Here is a 15,658-nt window from a genome sequence, read left to right as displayed (position 1 = left end):
GGGAGCGTCATCTCCAGCATACGTTGAACACCTGGAGGAAGCCGGATTGGAGAAACCACGTCCGCCTACATGAACTGCTTCCCGAAGGAGCACCGCAGAAGATACCTGGTCATTTCCAGGGAGCTATGAAGAGGACGGAAAGGCCAATCCAGACCCAGAGGCAGGGTGAGAGAAACCAGACTCGACCACAAGAAGGGGTTACCGAAAGCAGACCCCAAGGCAGGGGTGACAGAAACCAAACCCCCAAGGCAACGACGACAGAAACCAAACCGGGGAAATAGGAGTCAGACCACAAGGTGAGAGAGAAAAATCCGTCCCCAAGATTAGTTGAAAATGAAACCAGGCCCTAAGATGGACTGAGAGAAGCCAGAGAGCTCTAGCAGGGGTAAAAACCAGGAGGTAGCGGAGTGGAGAACGCACCAATAAATTCTCTGGTGGGGAGCCTAAGGAGAGTAAGTGGTGTGGATTTATGAACTTGGGGGTTCCAAGGATGGACAATGACCTGAGATTGGGGAAGAATACCTGGCAACCTAGGGAGAGAGGAGAGAGAGAGACTAACCAAAGACTGATATGTAACCTAAGGAGGGGAAAGTGGAAGAGACATTTGGGGCCTTTATTTTAACTCTGCAACAGGGAAAGAAACCCCTTACTGACAAAGAGACATCACAGTGGGGTCAGAAACCAGCCACCATCCTTTTGTTTGAGGGCAAAGGCTCTTTTATACCTTAAAGTTACGTTATTTTTTGTTGACAGTGGCAGGGACAGGAATCCGCATATAATAGGTTTCTGGATGGCAGACCTGGATTCATTGGTAGCACATCCTGGCAAGCACTCAAGAGACTCTTTTCTTTCAGAGTAGAGCATAGAAACATAGGGACAGCTGAGGCTTTTGGTCTTCAAATTAACAACTACTTTATCCAAAATGACACCTTGTCCTCCTTCCGACTTAGCACAACTGACAGTGGAAAAAGCATCCTTACATCACTCATTGCTACATCCATTTTGATCCCTGGTTCTCCCCTCATAGCTACTAAGGGCAATGCTAGTAATGTGGGCATAGAATGGTTGGGGATGGGGTTTGAGAGTGCACAAATGTGACTGATGAATGGATGTGATTAAGACTGATATCCACCCTGCAAATATGATGCATTACAAAAAGACCAGAAGACACTTCAGTCACAGTAATATATTGCAATAGTTTCTATTAAAAAATCATGCCGACATTTCACAGAGCGAGTTGGTGATTGCATCAATGGGAGCCGTGAGGCGGAGGAGGAGTCTTGGCTGAGCTACATGACTGCCACACCTTTAATCATCCACTTGCTCTGGAGTGGAGTCTACCGGAGCCAGCTGGAATAGGCCCGGTTGGCTCGTAGACCATTTCCATCACCTTTGGTCCAACTCAAGGCATACATATCTCCTGCTGCCAGGCTTGATCAACTTGATATCACTTCAACTTTCGTATACCTTTTACATTTAATAATGGAACAGATCTTCTCCAATTTGAATGACAATTGTTATCACAAAACAACATCTAAGTTTAGAGAGTGCTGCTTGGATTTAAGTCAACCCCAACCTATTGTGCTGCTTTCGTAACTATTAACAGGACTTGATGTTGGTGAGACGGCTAACAACACCTATAACTTGCATAGTAGAAACAAAACGTGAGACCCTATAGACGGTTGTTTGACCGCTGCATCTGGACCGTTACTAATAAAGACATTTTGAATCCCAGTTAGGTGAATAGAACTGTGCACGTGAACAAACCAGGGGGCAAGGTTCTTGGCAAGATAACTAGTTTGAAAAGAGTATCAATTCTCTTTGAGATTAGAACGTAATGATGAATCAAAAGACAAAGCTGATTCAACCCATTTATCCACAAGTAGGTGGAATTGATGATCCCTGTTCAATTAGCGGTAAATGTAAGAACTTTGTAATAAAAACGTGTTTGTCATTATTAAATGAAAACCAGAATAAGATGGTGACTAGTCCCCCATGAAGCAATGGCTGTGGAAGTCACTGATTATAACTCACACATGTCAGTGAACACACTGTTGACTGTACCTTTTCGCAAAACAAACTGTGCAATACTACGAAAAGGGATGCAAAGGGCATTGGAAGGAAATCAAGAGGTACGTGAAAGCAAAGAAAGGGGCAAGAGGGTCAGAGTGGTTGTACCTATGAAAAGCAAAAAGCCTGGAATTTCTGAAAGCCTCCGATTCTACCCCATGAAAGAATGGTTTATGAATTCAAGACAGAGCTGTAAATCATACGTTGTGTTTGGAAGCTGGAAGAGGCCTAGAGCTTGGGGAATTAAGGAAACCCTGAAAGGCCTATTTAAGAAATCAAAGTACATCCTGATAAAGAACTGAGTTTTGTGTTTCAAAGTTGAAAGGGGCCTGAGCTTGGGGAATGGAACCCTGAGAGGCCTTACCAAGTCAGAGACTTGTTAAGTTTTATTGAACTGGTAAAGAGGATTGAACCATGGGGAAGGGTACCCCGGAAAACTTGCAAAAGGAACTGTGTTGTTATTTTTTCGTGAATGGTGTTTTGAAACTTGATGAAGCTGAAGCTTGGGAAAGGGAACCCCACAGAACTTAAAGACAGGTAGTTGGAATAACTACAAGGGACCTGTGGAGAAGGTCTTGCTAATAGCTCTGTGGAGTGAACTTAATTGTGTGACCTTGACCCACAACACCTTTTGAAAGACCACCTGAAACCAATCCTGCTATCCATTTTTTTGTTGAACCACTCATTTTCTTATTTTTGAAAATACTTCCCATCACATTTTTGTATAGAGTAAGGGCAATCATAGGTTTAGACACAGACAGACTTTTACATTGGACTTCTAGACAATGACGGCCATTAGACATATCAGTTGAGGGAATTACCCCTTTATAGTTCAGGCCAGTAAGGCATTACACCAACCCAAGACCCTTAGTGAATAAATGGTTTCAAAAAAATCCATTTGAGTCTGTCTCTCTCTTGAAACCATTCCTGTTTCACAGTAGTAACTCAAATTTACTCCTGGATAGACTGGCAATGAAGTTACCAGGAGTGGTGGTTGAGTCAAATGGGCTGCAAGGTAGCCACTGAGTCCCAAAGTCCCAAAGCTCTGTATGTGATTACCAGATGTAGGGAGGCAGCTGAAGGGCAGTACCATCACACACTCCTACTCATCTCCATTCAGATCTACACGCACCCAGAGTCATACTAGCATGCGTGCATCCACTTTCAATCCCACACAGTCACACACACACACACACACACATACCTTCAATAGACCATGCCTGTGGTGCTGTCACGACCATTGGCGCTTGGAGGGTGTGGCGAAAGTGGAAGTTCCGTCGCCATTAGACGGTTCCGTCACGTTTTTTGTTTCAACGTACGGCGCGGTCTAGTGTTTCTCCAACATGGCCGCCCGCTGAGTATTTCACCATTCGAATCTCGGCGGGTCGGCGCGTTGCAACTTGCTTTCCCGTTCGTTGCGAGCGCTCAGTAGCGTTATTTCCTCTTAGCGTTCTTCCACCCCCATTCCTGCTCTATCTCTCTCGCTTTGCTCACCCCCCTTTTTCCTCGCTTCCAACCTCCATTGGGGTTCCCCCCCTCTGGCCGTTTCTCCTGTTAAGTTTCCCGTGTGTTCTCTCCTCTGTGGCGCCCATTCACGCTGCGGCATTTCCTTCTTGTGATCCATCGCTTATGCCTGGAGCCGATTTCCCTGGATCCTGCTTCAAGTACTCCACGCTTCTACGAACCTTCAGGAGTCTTCCTTCATCTGGTGGGGGTTTTTTGGGCCTCGGAGGCTTTTTCCCCCAATAACAACTGGCTGCCACGGGAGGGGGTCATCGTGAGTTTTCTCTGTTAAGATTCACGGTGGCTTCTTTTCGAGGCAGACCGTATCTGCTCTCAAAGAAGACGTTTCTAAGGGAGAAACCACGTCGAAGGAGAACCCACTACTCTTCAGCATCAGGTGAGGAGGAGGACGGCACTCAGGGGAACCTTTCTTATCAAGTGAGGAGGAGGACATTACAGACCCAGCGGGCACTACAGCAGGCCAGTCACTAATCCCTGATAGGTGCCCACCCTAACGCAGGGTTCGAAATTGCCAGGAGCTGGGAGCTATTTAACTCCTGGCTATAGCCAATGGGAGCCTGGTTAGCTTGAAACCAACAGCTACCAAGAGCTACTTTTGACTCCCGTGGCAAGTGGTACCATACACAACTAGCAATGAAATATTAACTGTATATGTCTGGGAATGTATATAAAAAGAATAAGAGCACACACAAGGGACAGTTATAGCATATTGGATAGTATAAAACTGATAAAATGTTATTTGCATCCGGTGCAAAGTTAGATTAGTTAGTACTAGCTCCTGGTTTTCCAGAGGTAGCTTCTGCTTAACTGGTTATGCGCAATGTCCAGGAGCTGCTTTTTGCTCCTAGTTAACAAATCCCAATTTTGACCCCTGCAACGTTTATATCCTCACTGGTGTCTGCACCCAGCAAGGCCCAGGAGGTTAGCTGCAAACAGACGCAGATCACTCCTGGGCACCACCATGATCATTTCACTGCGCATGTGCGGTGAACAGGCTCCCTGGTTCTATGCATGCGCAGTGTATGCCAACCTCAGAGGTCTTCATGGCAATGCTGTGCTGCCGGCCTTGTTTTCAGAGAGGAAGGGGTATTTAAAAACCATCTCTCCCTCAGCTGAGCATGTCTTAATGCGCTCACCCAGTTCCCTGCTTGCATTGTTCCGACTTCTCCTTTGTGAATTCAAGACTTACTTTGTATCCTTTCCTGTTTGCCTTCATAAGTCTCTCTTTTTCATCTATTCCCACCTGGTCTCTTCCTATTCCCTCCTCTCCTGCCACCCTTGGATCCTTCCCAGCTTCCTGTTGGTACTAGTTCCTTTCCACATCCTTATTGTTGCATGTCTGCTGCTGCTTCATTTGGATTCCTGCCACCATCCCTCAGAGCATCCACCTCCATCATCTAGCAAGAACATGCTGCTTCCCTGGTCAGTGTTCGAACTCTCATTGCATCACGGTAATCAGGGGAAGCACCCATTTGGTGTGGGTAGTTGGTCTGGTATCACCAGGTACCCACGTCCTTCGGGCTGCCGTCCCGGGTTCCTGTGTCGCCCGCTCACCTCTGGAACAGTCCCAAACAACAACACGACACACCGAAAATCTGAAACAGGTATGCAGTCATTGAGATGCAGTTATTGACAAAAACTACAGTTGGATAGGAGGTTGGGGATGCCAGGTGTAAGGATGCAGAAGTAGGAGACTGACACAAAAGGTGGCATGATTCTGGTTAACTGCAGCTGGAACGAACACAGATCGTGCATTCATACCAACAATATGAACTCAGCTGTGGCCAGACACTGGAATGCAAAGAAACATAACATCAGCCAGATACGGATCCAAGTTGTGGAAGTAATAAGACAACATAATGAACATGAAGACCTGGGCAGACGTTTAAATCAACAAAGGACATATTGGATTGATCAAATGGATTACCTGAAACCAGGGGGAATCAATGAAGAAATTAACTACATGTGTTTTCTTTAGGAAACGGTCACACATAGGGAGGACTGATTGATTACCCATCACAACATTGTAAAGAGCTGAAACAATTATTTTTATGCCCACATTGGAACTAATGCCTACATATGCTACACATGTCCAACATATAAGCTGTGAAAACAACGGGTTATTGTTTCCAGTAATGTCGAGATGAACATGCATCATGGTAGTTCTGTTGGAACTAATGCCTATACATGCTATATATGCTCGACATACAAGTTGTGAAAACAACGGGTTATTGTTCCTAGTAACGTTGAGATGAACATGCATTGTGGCAGTTTTGTTGGCCATCAATGAGGATACTTACTATAGCAATAGGGATAGCTCCATCCCTGTACGGCCCCACCAAGTGTATTTGATTATCCAGAGTACACTAGGATTATTAGATAAAATAAGAATTATAATGACATGGTAGAATACAGGCATCCATGGTGCACTAAAGACCTGCATTCACATAGAGGATAGGCTACCTTCATGTAACAAGCCGAGAAATATAAAGACTACATTTAAGAATTGTGTCTCCGTATTTGAGGACAGACACAGATATGTTTTCCAACCTACTGCATTATAATTCATTCTTCCACATCAATAGATGGCCTCCCGCAGACCCTGACATCCAAGGACCTGCGGGACGTGAATCAAGAATAGCACTACATGCTGCCACTTTGCCTCTGCATGATTTCCGATATTTTTTCTAGATGCAGATGGCTTAATCCATAGACCCTAACTGATAATACAAACACAAATATTAAACACATCCTGGTAGACACTAGGAGTGACAATAATACAATGTCAGCAATACGTCAACATGTACATGGACGCAGACGTGTGGTCGCATAGCAACGCTATGCAGCGGCACTCCCCGTCTTTGGAAAGGCTATTTCACAATATGTTTTCTTTACAATAGAGCGCAAGTACATTGCGACTGGACTTCTTTTTAAGGGCAGCAAAGAGAAGGTAAAGTTTCCATCTGAACACAGATTTGAACCTGTCTGTCACATTTACATACGAGGCAGCGCATGCGCCGGTGGCTTAGCAACCGCCAAACACTAGGATATCAGGGGACTCTGCAGAGAACGCCAATTTTGCAAGAGCAGCAAACTCTACATTCAAGAAGCAGGACACAGGTAAGCACAGGCAATCATGTGATTCTATGAGATACAGCACACACCAAGGGATTTACGTGATTTTACCAAACCGAAAAGTTCGACTACCAAAAGTCTGTATTTTTTTTCTTCAAATTTCTCGCAAATGTATATGTGGGGGGAGACCCCTCATAGTCCCCTCCCCCCTTATCCCTATACATTTTTTATTCACTTTACCCCCCCCACATATATATATATATATATATATATATATGCAGAAAATTGGGGGTCAAACTTTTAGGGGTCGAACTTTTGGGAGTAGGTAATTTTGTAGAAACATCAACACCAAGTAGTGGATTTGAGGAAGCGACACCCTTTTCATTTATTTTCTTACATAGAGCTATGGCAAGGCTATCTAATGCCGGTCCCGAAGGTAGGCAGCAGCTAGGCAATGTGGGATACTAGCAATGCCCTATGTGTCTGTTTGACCACAACAATCCCTTCTGACAATTTTAGGCGTATGGCTCCTCATGAAATACACGCCACTGTCACTAACAGTGACAACTAACTCAGGTACTTTTCTTTGGAGTCACAATTAATCCAAAATGTATTAAAAACGTGAGAAGCAGCACTATACCCTAACAAATATGTGCTTATTTTTGTATCTTCCCTCTCCTGATCACATATCTTCACTACTTTTGAACAAATGGTATGTGGAAATTGGTATTTCTTATTTTCCAATTTGGCATTGATTGTTTATCACTTGCTTGAATCGATTGTTTATTAATGTGCTTGAACATTCATAAAAAATTGTGCTATGTGATTATGTTGATTATCATTTGCATGAACTATGTACAGTGCCTTGAAGCTCTGATGACAGACACATTCTGAAATGCATTGGCATATACAGATTCTGGCACTGAACAGTCAGGTGTACTTCAGGCCTCTGAAATAAATTTTGGAAATTGGCGACACTACCATATTTTTGGTCTATTGATTTAGACTGAAACTTTGAACATTTAACATAAACTATGACTCCACTGCATCTCCATAGGAGAGCGGAAAGTGAGAGCATTTAGACTCAGATTAATTTGTGATTCTTTCTTTTGTTCAGTTACAGTAACCTTGTGCCAAGGCCTCAAGGTGCGCTCCAATACCTAATCTTTTTTGAATTCTGAACTTTACAGCACTGCCCACCCTCCACCTCCTGGATGATTGGGGTTTAAGACTTTTATTCAAGTAAAAGGAAAGAGAAAACTTGACTATCCCTATCCCTAGAAGGGGGCGGGGGATTTCCCTACCTCAACTAAAGAGATAAGGTGACTGTCAGGGTGTCCGTCAAATAAAAAGTGTCCATCGTCCAGTGCCAAGAAAACCTTACTCCCATCCCTTACAATACAAACAATAAAATAAAGCACTGTGTTCTTGTCCCAGGAGAATGACTCCCTTCTCCTGGGTTTGGGGTCCTTGGCTTGTCAAAAAACCAGTTTGCAGAGTCGTGTGTCTCAGACGTTATTAGGGGGAATGACTCCCTTCCCTGATGGTAAAGTTCTTAACACAACTTTTATTCTCCTTCTGGATGATCCAGGAGAATGCCTCCCTTCTCCTGGTACTTGGTATCATACAGCCTGGGGGAATGCCTTCCTTCCCCAAGCTTGGTAAAGTTTTCACCACACCCGTTTATACTCCTTCTGGGTTGACCAGGAGAATGTCTCCCTTCTCCTAGTGTTTGGTAGGTCACAGTCTGGCGGAATGGCTTTCTTACCCAGGCCTCTGGACTTTCCTACTAGTCCGGTTTACCAAGAAAATGGCTTCATTCTCTCGGTATCAGTTACAACCAGGGGAAATGACTCCCTTCCCCATGTCTTCTTTTTCTTCAACTTCACTCTTAATCTCAAAGCTTGCTACTCTCCTTCTTTGGTCTGCCTTCTTGGTATACTTCCATGACAAGAACCACAAGAGGACTTGCGTTGCGCTCTAATTTTGGGTTCCAGACCCTAGCTTCTCTTTTTCTTTGCTCTGGCCAACTTTACTCACTCTCCTGCCAAGTACTACCATGAGGAAGATAACTCGTAGATTCGGGAGGGTGTCTAACCCTCCTTTGGTTGTCAGTGGGCTACTCTCCACCCATGTCGTGAGGGACTTTCCCTCTAACATTTTCCTTCTCTTGGTAAGGGTCTCTAGCCCTTCTTTGGTTATCAGTTGGCTCCTCTGTTGTGAGGGATTCTCCCTCCCTGGGTATCTTTAATATGTTCAGGGTCTTTGCCCCTTCTATGGAGGTCAGTGGGATTTATTTTGCCACGCTGACGAGGAAGAGGGTATTTGTATGCCTCCTGCCCCTGCCGTGCCACCCAAGCATAGAGCTTGCTCAGACGCTGTTGGACAACTGTTTGCACCATCTTATTGAGGAAAATACGTGAAATGTAGATTGACTACCCCTCTCTTTTAGTCCTGTATGAATCCTAGGCAAGGGTAAAGGTGAACCTATACTCTTTGTTTGTAAGGTCTACGCCTTGTTGGGAAAAATTGCACAGGGGCTGCAACTTTTTACGAAATATCTATCTCTTTAATAGTCATAAAAATACCTTAAAAACTTTACAAACATAATTGATTGTCAGTCATACCATTCAATCATCAATCATCTATTCTAACAGGGGAATACTAAAGCTTACACAAGACTTTTTGCATAACAATTAATCTGAATATGCATTCAGGACATAGGAAAATGGTATGGCTGACAATCAATTATGTTTGTAAAGTTGTTAAGGTATTTTTATGACTATTAAAGAGATAGATATTTCGTAAAAAGTTGCAGCCCCTGTGCAATTTTTCCCAACAAGGCGTAGAGCTTACAAACAAAGAGTATAGGTTCACTTTTACCCTTGCCTATGATTCATACAGGACTAAAAGGGGTAGTCAATCTGCATTTCACGTATTTTCCTTATAGACTGTCCCTTCCAACAGATTTGACCCCCCGTGAACAAAAAATAGGGATTACCCATTCATTTAAACCATCTTAGTGAGCCACACAGCATCCCCTCCAGCTCTTCCGTGCAACCCCTTGCCCTGTCTAGTGTCTCGGCACATCACTGGGGCTTGCTGGGCTGGCGGGCATTCAATTCTGCAGTGTCTTGTTTTCTCTGTGCGGCTCAGTGTTGGCTTTCCCAGTCTAGTGCTTTGTCCCAGACCTCTCCTATGCCAGTAATGAGAAAGTGCAAAATTAAGTGGCTCTCGTTCCTACGTATCGGGAGCCTGAGCCTTACACATCATTATGCCAGCAGGCACGCACGCTGAAAGATCGCAGGCCACCGCATGGGTTTGTGAAGGAATCATGAAGTATACACAGACAACTGAATACAGTTTGGGCTATAAACATTTATTACATCCAATTTAAGGTTGGAAAAAGGCCTAACTTGCACTATGCTAAGGTGGGATTTCCCTACTTAAAGGAATCTAAGAATAGTCTGTGTCTGGAAGTCCAAAGCAAATGTCTGTCTGTGTCCAAAATCTATACTTGCCCTCACCTCTAATTGTATACAATGTGTAGGGATGTCAGCATCAAAATAAGTAGTGTTCAAATAAAGGTTCAGAGCTTCTCCAGCTCTTGGTTTGTTAAGGGTTTCCCTTCCCAAAGTTCAAAATAGTTCATAATGCAAAGGGGTTCCCTTCCCTAAGCTTTCAAGTGTTTGAACTTTCCAAAACAATACAATTTCTTGGGACACTTCCCAGCCAGCTCTTCTGGTGTGGTTATTTGTCACCAATGTCATATAGTTAAGTTCCTTAATTTCAGATCAAGCAGGATTTCCTTTCTATTCAATCGCATGTTCTTTGTGGGTGCTTTCAGTGGCTTTTCCACAGATGGGTTCACTCGGTCTAGGCACAGTTGTCAGACCACACGGTCCACCCATTACAGGTCACGCAACCGACACACCTTACTTGCTTCTTCTTCATATGCATGTCGCCACTGCTTCAGCTTTACAGTGGTGCTTGGTTCCTTCTCATTTCGCATCCTCCTGATGCTTCATTGTATTTTGACACCATTTAATTGTTGCACTTTCACATACTCTCCTGGCTCTTGTCAATGCTTGCTCATTCAAGTTATATAGTTCTTTATACTCTTATGGCTCTTGTCAATGCTTGCTTTCTCAATCCTTATATTCTCATGGCTCTTGCCAATACCTGTTTGCCAGTGCTTGCTTTCTCAAATTACACAGTTCCTTATATAAGGAAGTTCCAAAAACTTGCTTTCAATCAGATTGGTATTCGAAAAGTGCTTAAATAATTTGCATGCTCCCCTGCCTTCCTAGGGTCTGCCTTCTTAGGCTGACTCACTGGTCAGAGCTTATGGCGTTCCAACGAGGCTTCTAGCCGCCACAAGCTCTCTCTCTCGTGTGGCGCCTCGCTCCATCTCCCCAGAGACTCTATGGCTTCGATCACACCTCCAATGCATCTCTCACATATCGGGCCTCTCTTGACAGCTTTGCCTGTTCATGCCAGTTCTCTTTCTGCCACCGGCCTCCAGGTTCTTTCAGCCTTGCTTCCCGCTGCATAGACGCTGCATTTCTAAGGGGTCTCGAGCACTCCGTCTGCCACAGTTAGTTGAAACCTGAGTGAAATTTTGCATTTAGTTGAAAGTCAAACCTGAGTGAAATTTTGCATTTAGTTGAAACCTGATTGAAATCTTGCATTTAGTTGAAAGTCAAACTTGAGTGAAATTTTGCATCCAACTTTGGCCACTGATTGTAATCTGCTAGCCCAGTGACTGCTAAATTCTGCTTGACTTGCTTACTCCTACCTCTGCCTTCTCCCTATCCCAAACTTGACACTATCTATTTCTCCCATCTATTCCAACTGCTTCTCTATCAACTATCCTTCCCTTCTCACTAAGTCTGGTTAAAAGAAATGTATAAAGGATATCTTGGCCTCCAACCCTGGTCTCCCTATCGCTGATACTAGCACTTCTTCCAGACAGACCCTCACTGACATCCTCTTTGTTGTTCCTTTGCCTGATCTATGGACCCCCCATATGATCTCTGTGCTCTGTCCTGTCTCCTCCTCTCCCATAAATGGTGGCACTCGCTGGCATGTCCTCATGGCTTCCTTCAACTCCACCAGAGTCATCCTTAATGTCTACCTAAATGGCACTGTCATGGTCCAAGGTCCTCAGTCAAATCTCCTCCTCTTTGACAGACGTTTCCCTTGCCTCATCAACTTTCTCTCATCTCCAGCTGTCCATTCCTCCCACTCCTCGGCTACCTTGCCCACTTTTTCCTCCTTCTCTGCCACTCTTCAGGCTACCTCCAGAACTCCGCAGGGCATACCTCCGATTTGTACCCCTCCCCGGAATGTCTTTAAGGCCGGCAACCTTCTTCATCTTGAAACTCTCAACTCTCGCGCTGCTGTCAAACACTCTTCTGACATCTGTCACCTCCTTGAAGAACTGGACCTTGATGTCCTCGGTCTTACCGAGACATGGTTCACTGACAGCTCTGTCACAAGCTTTGACACTCTACTCCCTGATGGCTACAAGATCCTCTCCGCACCCAGATCCACTCGACCTCGAGGGGGCGTAGCCATTATCTTTCCCAAGTGGATTCCTGCCACTATCATTCCCACTCAGACTTGCTTCTCTTTTGAATGCCTTGTCTGCAGGCTCTCAATCTCTCCTAGCCACTCTCTTACTGTTGCTACTTTCTACCGTCCCCTGGGAAAATTACTTCTTTTCTCTCTGAATGGGCCGACCTATCCCCCTCCCTCCTGGCCTCAACCACTCAACTCTTCCTCCTTGGTGACCTCAACATCCACCTTGATTCCCCCTGTGCCTCATCTCTGCTCTTTCGCAACCTTTGAGATTCCCTATCCCTCTCTATCCTCCCCTTTGGCCCGACGCATTCTGATGGACACACACTTGATGTCATGATCTCTCCTGGCCTCCCGCTCTCTATCCCTCTGACCACTCCTCTCTCCTGGAGTGACCACTGCCTTCTCTCCTCCCATCTGTCACTCTCTTCCCCCCAAGCTAACCCCACCCCGACACTGCCACTTACTTTCTCGGACATCCGACCTATGAAGCGTGTGTCAGTTGAAGCTTTCGCTGCCACCTTCTCTCCCCCTCCTCCTCCTCTGTGTGACTCACACCCCGACACAACCCTGTCCCTTCTCTACTCTTCTATCTCTGATACGCTTGATGCTCTTGTCCCTGTCACAAGGATCCGCTTGAAGTCCAAAGCCAAGTGTAATTCTTGGTATGACTCCGACCTAGCTACACTTAAACGTAAGTGTAGGGCGGTGTAAGGGATCACTATGAGCAGGAGTTAGGTTAACAAAAATATGTCTTTATTGACTTCAAAAATGGTAACAAAAGAAAATTAAGTTGGGTAAGAACCCCTGTTTAGAGTCCAAAATTCGTTATCAGCAGGCTTGGTTAGAGTATAAGGAAAAAAACGTAGTTTAGTCTTCGTATGCCCACTGGAACCTCTCAGCTGCTTCCTCACCCTCTGCTGACCTCTGCAACAGAAAGGAAACAAATCCGTCAGTTTTTCCTTATCTCCTCCCTTATATAGGGGCTTGGACAATTCCACCCAATCAGGATGCTTCCCCGCCCGAAAGCTTGAAAAGCCCCTCCAAGCCCCGCCCCCTTCCTTGGAGGATCCTGGTCGCCATAATGGAGTCCGCACTGGTGCCTCGTGGAGAACGCTGGTTTTATTGTAAAAGAACACGGTAAGTTCTGTGATACAATAATGCTGTCTTCTACAGTTTTCTGTGGCGCATTCTTTTGTTTACTAACACGCACTTATGGTTTTCTGTTCTGGTCATTATAACTGCGGTTTGACTTCGAAAGGAACTTGCTGCCCTTAATCTGAAAACAGCTTAAACTAGTTTTTTCCTCGGCTGCCTGAGGCGGTGCTGACTTCAGAGGGAACGTGTTGCCTTTGATGTGTAAACTATTTACATGAGTCATGTCTTTTCCTGTGGCTGCCTGAGGCGGTGCTTTTATGAAGTCTGTACTTGTACGGCCGCGGCGGTGAATATCAGGGCATGGGTGTGTTTCGTTTTCATGATCCAGCACTGTTTTATTTTCTGTCTCTTGTCCCCACCAACCCTCCTTTGGGTTTTCCGTGCCTGGAGCTTTGGTCAGGTTGTCACATACACCCCCTCCGGTATAAAGCCGATCGGGCTGCTCTAGACTCCGTGACAAATAGTTAGGGACAACCTGGAACGCAGCTGGTTTGTGTACAGTTTTGAAACAGTAAGCTTGGAGTGTCAGAAACCATCTCAGAACCCTCTGATTTGAATCCTTATGTACGGCTAGCCATTGCAAGGGGGCATGGTCTGTGAACATTGTGAAGTGTCTTCCCAGAAGATAATAGCGTAGACTTTCAATTGCCGATTTCATGGATAGACATTCTTTTTCCAGTGTTGAATATGCCATTTCGTGTGGTAACAGTTTACGACTAATAAACGCTACCGGAAACAAATCATCTTCGGTTCCTTGTGAGAGTACGGCCCCCAAACCTGTTCCTGATGCATCTGTTTGTACGTAGAATTCCTTCTCAAAATTAGGACATCTCAAGACCGGGAGTGAGGCTATGTGTTTTTTTAAGTTCCAGAAGGCCATTTTTGCGGACGAATTCTGTGATACATCTTCTTTATAGGAAGACTTCAGGGCCTCTGTTAATGGACTGGCGATGCTGGAGAACAATGGGATAAACCTTCGATAATAACCCACGAAACCCAAGAAGGCCCTTATCTGCTTTCGGTTGCAGGGCATGGGTTGTCTCATGATGGCCTTCACTTTTTTGATTTGTGGTTTGATGAACCCTTGTCCAACAAGGTACCCCAAGTATTTAGTTTCCTTGGCCGCCAAAATGGTTTTCTTTGGATTTATATGTAATCCTGCTTTTCCCAACGCGGTGATCACTGCTGTTAGGTGACTTAGATGTTCTTCCCATGTTTTGCTAAATACAATGATGTCATCCAGGTACGCTGAACTGAATTCCTTGTGGGGAGCTAAGACCTGGTTCATCAAGGCTTGGAAGGTAGCAGGGGCCCCGTGCAACCCAAAAGGTATACCGTAAATTGGTACAATCCTGAAGGTGTAGAAAATGCGGTTTTAATTTTGTCCTCTTCGCGTAGTGGGATCTGCTTATAACCTTTGGTTAAGTCAATGGTACTGATGTAGTGGGCTGTGCTTAGTTGGTCTGTTAGTTTGTCGATTCTGGGCATGGGATAAGCTTGATAGGTTGAAATTGCATTCAATTTTCTATAATCCATGCAGAACCGGATGCTTCCATCTGGCTTAGGCACCAAGACGATGGGTGATGACCAGTGACTGTCCGAGGGTTCGATTACCCCCAATCGTAACATCTCTTCCACCTCCTTTTGAACTGCTGCCCTCTTTTGCTTCAGGTAGTCTATAGGGTCTGACTCTCACAGTTTGAGAGGGGTCCGTGTTGATGACATGTTCTACTAGATGTGTTTTTCCTGGAAAGAACGAGAAAATATTTTCTAATGGTTGTAGCTGGACCTCCAGTTCTTTCTTCTGTTTTGGACTGATTTGGGATCCCCATTGAACTGCCTGCATGGCTGAGTCTGTTCCAGTTAGCTTTAGGGTGTTCATGTTGGCTGTCTCGGCCCCCTTCCATTCTTTCAAGAGATTTACATGATAGTTTTGCTGTTTCTCTCTTCTGTCTGGTTGCTCCACCAAATAATTCACGGGACACAGAACTCGTATGATTTTGTAAGGTCCCCTCCACTGTGCCAACATTTTATTGGATGACGCGGGCAGCAAAACCAAAACCATATCACCCTCTTGGAACTTCCTAGCTCTAGAGTTATGGTTGTAGTAATGAGCTAGGGAGGTTTGGGCTCTCCCTGAATTTTCTCTGGCCATCTCCCTTAGTTTGTTTAGATGTTCTCTCATATCCAGAACATAGTCAGTAAGGTGGGTTTCCTTCTCTTGTTCTTCCCATTCTTTCTTTGCTAT

At 44.9% G+C, this 15,658-nt stretch overlaps 1 protein-coding gene across 1 annotated transcript in view; it reads left to right on the top strand.

The window, feature by feature from the left end:
• Positions 1-6,651: 6,651 nt before the first annotated feature.
• Positions 6,652-15,658, top strand: part of PMF1 (polyamine modulated factor 1) — a 216,024-nt gene continuing 207,017 nt past the window's right edge. The window contains exons 1-2 of the mRNA XM_069607115.1: positions 6,652-6,714; positions 13,236-13,392. Coding sequence (XP_069463216.1) covers positions 13,337-13,392 — 56 coding nt within the window. The 5' untranslated portion in view covers positions 6,652-6,714; positions 13,236-13,336. The remainder of the gene's footprint in view (positions 6,715-13,235; positions 13,393-15,658) is intronic.

Source organism: Ambystoma mexicanum, chromosome 1p, assembly GCF_040938575.1.
Source record: "Ambystoma mexicanum isolate Mex_15411 chromosome 1p, UKY_AmexF1_1, whole genome shotgun sequence".
Lineage (NCBI taxonomy): Eukaryota > Metazoa > Chordata > Amphibia > Caudata > Ambystomatidae > Ambystoma > Ambystoma mexicanum.
Note: the sequence above shows the minus strand (reverse complement) of the source record. Positions and strands in the feature narration are given on the sequence as shown.